The sequence below is a fragment of the Chiloscyllium plagiosum genome, chromosome 5 (genome assembly GCF_004010195.1).
Source record: "Chiloscyllium plagiosum isolate BGI_BamShark_2017 chromosome 5, ASM401019v2, whole genome shotgun sequence".
Lineage (NCBI taxonomy): Eukaryota > Metazoa > Chordata > Chondrichthyes > Orectolobiformes > Hemiscylliidae > Chiloscyllium > Chiloscyllium plagiosum.
The window spans coordinates 121,227,277-121,234,769 of record NC_057714.1 but is presented as its reverse complement, the minus strand read 5'-3'; the positions used below and the strand labels follow the sequence as shown (position 1 = coordinate 121,234,769).

General features: G+C 48.2%; 1 protein-coding gene across 1 annotated transcript in view; it reads right to left on the bottom strand.

The window, feature by feature from the left end:
- The window catches only part of LOC122550347 (maestro heat-like repeat-containing protein family member 1), an 81,704-nt gene that overhangs the window by 52,776 nt on the left and 21,435 nt on the right, over positions 1-7,493 (bottom strand). Inside the window, exons 10-11 of the mRNA XM_043691076.1 lie at positions 6,400-6,542; positions 5,902-5,975 (exon numbers count right to left, since the gene is read on the bottom strand). Coding sequence (XP_043547011.1) covers positions 5,902-5,975; positions 6,400-6,542 — 217 coding nt within the window. The remainder of the gene's footprint in view (positions 1-5,901; positions 5,976-6,399; positions 6,543-7,493) is intronic.

Genomic DNA, 7,493 nt, shown 5'->3' with positions numbered 1-7,493 from the left:
GGTGCTGGCAGGTGGGACTAGATTGAATTGGGATATCTGGTCGGCATGGACGGGTTGGACCGAAGGGTCTGTTTCCATGCTGTACATCTCTATAATTCTCTGACTCTAGTTGAATGAATTAAAATTTCACATCTTTGAACAATCAAATGAAGCGCTCTTTCAAAGTGCTGTCGCTTGTTTAAAGCAGCAAACACTGCAGACAAATTGCGCCCAAGAAACAGCAACAGGATAAATGGTCAGATGTTTTGCTTTTCTAAGGGCAGGATTTGTTCAGTTCATGAATAGAATTCACCTGGGATCGTGTCCGTCCACCTGAGCAGTGAAGCATCTCAAGCTGGCACTTTTATTTTCCATGTAGCATACTGAAGAATTGCTGTGAGCTGGGGGGTATTTGAACTTGTGGTTTATAAACACAGGAAACAGGAGGGAGTAGACCATTCATGTTTTTGAGCGGCCCTATTATCAGGGAAATTGTGATTTCTTTCCTGCGATGCTTTAATGTCTAGAAAGCAATTGATCACTGTCTCGAACATACTTGACAAATGAGCCTCCGTGGTCCTCCCTTTATTCCAAGACATTGCCTTCTGGTCTTTTCCCATGGGATTGGGATATCTGGTCGGCATGGACGGATTGGACCGAAGGGTCCGTTTCCATGCTGTACATCTCTATTACTCTATGACTCGAGCCTTCCGATAATGCGGTGACCAGAACTGTATGCAATACTCCAAGTGCGGCTGCACCAGAGTTTTCTACAGCTGCAACATGACCTCATGGCTCCAAAACCCAATCCCTCTATCAATAAAAGCTAACACACAGTATGCCTTCTTAACACCCCTATCAACCTGGGTGGCAACTTTCAGGGATCTATGCACATGGATATCGAGATCTCTGTTCATCTACAGTACCAAGAATCTTTCCATTAGCCCAGTTCTCCTCCTTCCTGTCACTCCTTCCAAAGTGAATCACCTCACGTTTATGCATTAAACTCCATTTGCCACCTCTCAGCCCAGCTCTGTAGCTTATCTATGTCCTTCTGTAACCTACATCATCCTTCAGCACTATCCACAACTCTACCGACCTTAGTGTCATCCACAAATTTACTAGCCCATCCTTCTACACCCTCACCCAGGTCATTTATAAAAATGACAAACAATAGTAGACCCAAACCAGATCCTTGCGGTACACCACTAGTAACTGAACTCCAGGATGAATATTTCCCATCAACCACCACCTTCTGTCTTCTATCAGCTAGCCAATCTCTGATCCAAACCACTAAATCACCCTCAATCCCATGCCTCTGTATTTTGTGCAATAGCCTCCCATGGGGAACCTTATCAAACGCCTTACTGAAATCCATATACTGGGGTTTAGATCAGAGTGGTGCTGGAAAAGCACAGCAGGTCAGGCAGCATCCGAGGAGCAGGAGAATCGACGTTTGTGAGAGAGTGAGAGAGAGAGAGAGTGAGAGAGAGAGAGAGAGACTCCGATTCTTGTGGAGAGGGGAGGAGAACTTCTACAAGGTAGGCATCCTGAAATCTATATAGACCACATCAACCGCTTTACCCTCATCCATCTGTTTGGTCACCTTCTCAAAGAACTCAATAAGGTTTGTGAGGCATGACCTACCCTTCACAAACTTGTGTTGACTGTTCCTAATCAAATTATTCCTTTCTAGATTATTATAAATCCTCTCTCTCAAACGTTTCCAACATCTTACCCACAACAGAAGTCGGTCTCACTGGTCTATAATTACCAGGGTTGTCTCTACTCCCCTTCTTGAACAAGGGAACAACATTTGCTATCCTCCTGTCTTCTGGCACTATTTCTGTAGACAATGATGACATATTGGGCGGCACGGTGGCACAGTGGCTAGTACTGCTGCCTCTCAGTGCCAGGGACCCGGGCTCAATTCCCACCTCAGACAACTTGTCTGTGTAGAGCTTGCACATTCTCCCAGTGTCTGCGTGGGTTTCCTCCGTGTGCTCCGGTTTCCTCCCACAGTCCAAAAATGTGCAGGTTAGGTGAATTGGCCATGCTAAATTGCCCGGAGTGTTAGGTGTAGGGGAATGGGTCTGGGTGGGTCGCTCTTCGGAGGGTCGGTGTGGACTGGTTGGGCCAAAGGGCCTGCTTCCACAGTGTAAGTAATCTAATCTAAAGATCAAGCCAAAGGCTCTGCAATCCCCTCCCTGGCTTCCCAGAGAATCAGAGGATAAATCCCATTCAGCACTGGAAACACTTTGTTTACTCTGACAAAATGACACCATTTCGTCCATCTCAATGAAATCTCATCCTTAACCTTCTCTGCTCAAGTTAGCTTCTCTGGTCTCTTCACAGCAAGAGTATGGTGTGCCGTTCTGAATCCATATTATAGGAAGGATGAGATAGCACTGGAGAGGATACAGAGGAGATTTACCAGGATGTTACAAAGACAGAAGTTGCTGGAAAAGTTCAGCAGGTCTGGCAGCATCTGTAGACAGAAATCAGAGTTAACGCTTCACATCTGGTCAGCCTTCCTCTGAGGAAAGGTCACCTGACCAAAGACGTTAACTCTGATTTCTGACCACAGATGCTGCCAGACCTTCTGAGCTTTTCCAGCAAGTTCTGTTTTTGTTTCTGATTTACAGCATCCGCAGTTATTTTGGTTTTTACCAGGTGGTTTCCGGGGATGCAGAGTTTCAGTTACAAAGAGTTACTTTCCTTAGAGCAGAGGGGACTAGGGGGATACACAGGAAGAAACCTGACCCCTTTGTGCAGGGATCAGTGACTGAGGGGCACAGATTTAAGGTAAGGGGCAGGAGGTTTAGAGAAGATGGGAGAAGCTTTTTCACCCCAGAGGGTGGTGGGAATCTGAAATTCACTGCCAGGAGGAAACCCTCATCATTTAAAAGGTATTTAGATGTGCACTTGCAACACTAAGTCAGACATAGCTAGGCAGCAGTTTTTGACAGAATGGATTCAATGGAGCAGCACGGTGGCTCAGTGGTTAGCACTGCTGCCTCACAGTACCAGGGACCCGGGTTCAATTCCAGCCTCGGGCGACTGTCTGTGGAGTTTGCACATTCTCCCCGTGTCTGTGTGGGTTTCCTCTGGGTGCTCCGGTTTCCTCCCACAGTTCAAAGATGTACAGGTCAAGTGAATTGGCCATGGGAAATTGCCCATTGCGTTCAGTGATGAGTGGGTTAAGTGCATTAGTCAGAGGTAAAATGTAGGATAGTAGGGGAATGGGTGTGGGTGGGTTACTCTTCAGAGGGTCAGAGTGGACTTGTTGAGCCAAATGGCCTGTTTCCACACTGTGGGGATTCTATGAATGAATTTCTATGAAAAGCTGTGGGCCAAGTGCTAGAAAATGTGTTTAGAAGAGTTAGGTGGCTGTTTTTGACAGCATAGATTTGATGGGCCAAAAGGCCTTTTTCTTGTGCTGTAGGCCTTAATGACATTCACCAAAATCCCTGGTCGCGTTCAAATCAGTCCAACTCCTCTGCAATGAATTGATATCGTTTCCTAAAAATCAGGAGCTCAGACTGAAGACAATACTCCTGCAGATATCTAAGCATCTTCTGGTTATTTTTCCACATCCTGTTTTCTTTAGTACCCCATGCCTCAATTTATAAAGCCTTTCGTTCCACTATTCCATTGTCTTTGAAATATTCCTGGCCTGTGAACCTTCAACGACCTACCCCTAGGATTCCAGTGCTCCTGTACCTCCCCCTCAGAACCGAACCTCAAGAAGCATCGCTTCACACCATTAACACTGCATTTGCCACCTGCCTGCCCATTTCACCTTGTCCATACCCTTCCGCAGTCTGTTACTATTCACCAGCAGACCAGGTAAGTGAGAGGGAGTTAGCGGGGAAGGAGTGATCTGAGAACTACAGACTGCCCCTCACCCAGAAGGGGGAAGAGTTGGGGGGGAGGTGGGGTTACCTTTCCCTTGTTTGCACTCTGTGGAGAATGAGATAGAAGTGGTCAGAATTCCCTCAGACCTTGCTGGTTTAGACCGCACCGGAGTTTAAAATGAAGAGACCCAAGAGGATGGACAGAGTGTTCCAATTTCTACTGGTAGGGGAGACCAGAACAAAGGTCAGGAACCCTAAATGCAAGCCAGGAGTTATGGGGATGACGTCAGCTCGAGAGACGGAGTGGGGGACGGAATCTGGAGACCCGTCTCCACAACATCCTGCTGAGCCAGGGCTCAATAGCATCTTTCAAAACAGAGGACTAGTGGTTATTTTTTGGTTCTAGGATATTGGAACAAAGGCATATACACGGACAGGAATCTTTCATTAATCCCTTCTCTGTCACCCGAATCTCACTCAAACAGTACCTTGTCCAGCCATTTAGAACATAGAACAGTACAGCACAGAACAGGCCCTTCGGCCCTCGATGTTGTGCCGACCTGTGAACTATTCTCAGCTTGTCCACCTACACTATCCCAAAATCATCCACGTGCTTATCTAAGGATTGGTTAAATACCCCTAATGTGGTTGAGTTAACTACATTGGCAGGCAGGCCATTCCACGCCCTTACCACACTCTGAGTAAAAGAACCTGCCTCTGACATCTGTCTTAAATCTATCACCCCTCAATTTGTTATGTCCCCTCGTACAAGCTGACGTTATCAACCTAGGAAAAAGACTTTCACTGTCTACCCTATCTAATGCTCTGATCATCTTGTATGTCTCTATCAAATCCCCCTCTTAGCCTTCTTCTCTCCAGTGAGAACAGACCCAAGTCTCTCAGCCTTTCCTCAAAAGACCTTCCTTCCAGACCAGGCAACATCCTGGTAAATCTCCTCTGCACCTTTTCCAATGCTTCCACATCCTTCCCGAAGGATGGGGACCAGAACTGTACACAATATTCCAAGTGTGGCTGCACCAGCATTTTGTATAGTTGCAGCATGACATTGCGGCTCCAGAACTCAATCCCCCACCAATGAAACTTAACACATTGTATGCCTTCTTAACAGCACTATCCACCTGGGTGGCAACTTTCAGGGATCCAATGACCATTGACCCAGTTCTCTGCCTTCCTGTTGTTCTTCCCAAAGTGAATCACCTCACATTTAGCTGCATTGAACTCCATTTGCCACCCCTCAGCCCAATTCTGCAGTTTATCCAAGTCCCCCTGCAACCTGTAACATTCTTCCACACTGTCCACCACTCCACCGACTTTAGTGTCACCTGCAAATTTACTAATCCATCCACCTATGCCTGAGTCTAAATCATTTATAAAAATGACAAACAGCAGTGGTCCCAAAACAGATCCTTGTGGCACACCACTGGTAACAGTACTCCAGGCTGAATATTTTCCATCGACCACCAGTCGCTGCCTTCTCACAGAAAGCCAGTTTCTAATCCATACTACTAAATTACCCTCCATCCCATATCGCCACACTTTCTCCAACAGCCTACCATGTGGAACCTTATCAAAGGCTTTACTGAAGTCCGTGTACACCACGTCAACTGCCCCTACCCTCATCTACATGCTTGGTCACCTTCTCAAAAACTCAATGAGGTTTGTGAGACACGACCTGTCCTTGACGAAATCATGTTGACTATCTGAAATCAAATTGTTGCTTGCTAGATGATTATAATCCTTTCCAAAACCTTTCCTACAACAGAAGGAAGAGCACAGTTAAGATGAAGCCCAGATCAGGTAAGGACTGCATCAGTTTAAACAACAAATCAGTGGTTGCAGCGTCGGCACATTGCTAACATTTACATCGATAACACCCAGTGGTGTGGTGGGATGGGATTTGAACTCACGTCCCCTGAACATTAGCCTCAGTCTCAGGATTACTAGTCCAGTGACATCACCACTGCAGCAGCATCTCTGTACGAGGGCTGAGTGGCCTCCTCTCCTCTGTGTAGCTCAGCACTTGAAGGGTTAAGTCCACTCTTACCTTGTTGTTGCTGTCCTGGATTGTGAACTTCATTCCAGCCAAAATCAGAGCTTTCTTACTCTCCAATTGTGGGGCTGTAAGGATGCAGATGGGAGAGAATTAATGTCCTGTCTGCGCTGGCCACATCTCAATATCTCTCTAATCCCTTTATTAATTCCATCTGACTCATGATCTGGATGTGTAACAGGCACAAAACATAATTCACAGTCAGTTATTAACCTGCGTGACCATCCCACAGTAATTGGACTTTGCCTGAGCAAAGGATGCACCTATTCCAGATCCCTCCGACAGCGCCGCACTCCCTCGGCGCTGACCCCTCAGACAGCGCCGCACTCCCTCGGTGCTGTCCTGGGTGTGAGAACCCAGAGTGTATGCACAGTTTGTCTGGAGTGGGGCTTGAGCCTGTGAACTTCTGGCCCCAAGCTGAGGGTCCCTGTTACTGAAGGTGTGGGGAATTGTTGCTTGACTGGGAGTTACACACAGTGTGGTATTACGTACAGGCGGAGTTGATGAGGTGTTTGATGACAGTCAGGGTGCCGATGCGGGTCCGTTCACTATGTACCTCTAACCTCTGCAGCAGGAAGGCGATGAGCCGGTCAGTGTAGGCACGAGCTGTGAGAGGGAGAGGGAGAGGGGGAGGGAGAGGGAGAGGGAGAGGGAGAGGGAGAGGGAGAGGGAGAGGGAGAGGGAGAGGGAGAGGGAGAGGGAGAGGGAGAGGGAGAGGGAGAGGGAGAGGGAGAGGGAGAGGGAGAAATCATCAGGTCAGTGCTGCCTTGTGCACTCAGGCCTCAGTCTCCTCCCAAGTTCATTCCCAGTTCACAGCCTCTGGAGGGGTGGTCTTTAACCACTTCACCTAACTGCTGGATGGAGCTGGGAGGGGAATATCAGTCCGTTACAAGGCTTCTGGTACCTGACGCTTCCGACCAGGAGAACGGAGTCCCCATCTCTCATCTGAGATTATGCAGATTCATTGATGAGGTGGATCACTGCTTAATCTATGTCACTTATCACCATCCCATAGACAATGGCAATCATTGACTCTCAGGCCCATTGAGTCCACACTAACCCTCTGAAGAGCATCCCATCCAGACCCACTTCCCTTACCCTATTCCTGTAACCCTGCATTTCCCATGGCTAATCCACCCAGACTGCACAGTCCTGCACACTATGAACAATCCACCTAACCTGCACATCTTTGGACTATGGGAGGAAACCCACACAGACACAGGGAGAACGTGCAAACTCCATACAGAATTGTCCGAGGCTAGAAACCCCCTCTCCATGACGGGGCAGAGTGACCCCCCACACACACACCACCTCCTCCTCTCCCTCCCCCACCCTGTGAGGGGGCAGAGCAACCTCAGCACTGACCTACCCTTTTTCCCCTCCCACCACTCCCCCAGCACCATCCCAACATAGGCGGATCTCTGCTGTGACTGTGCCAGTAGTACTTGCCCAGGTTATGGAGACAAGTGGCTGGAATAGATTTGGAACAGACTCTGAGGCACCATCTCCTCCCCCTCTCCAACCCCCCCCCCCCCCCTCCCCCCGCCTTGGCTACCCAGGAGTTGTTTCTGTACCCCACACGAGGG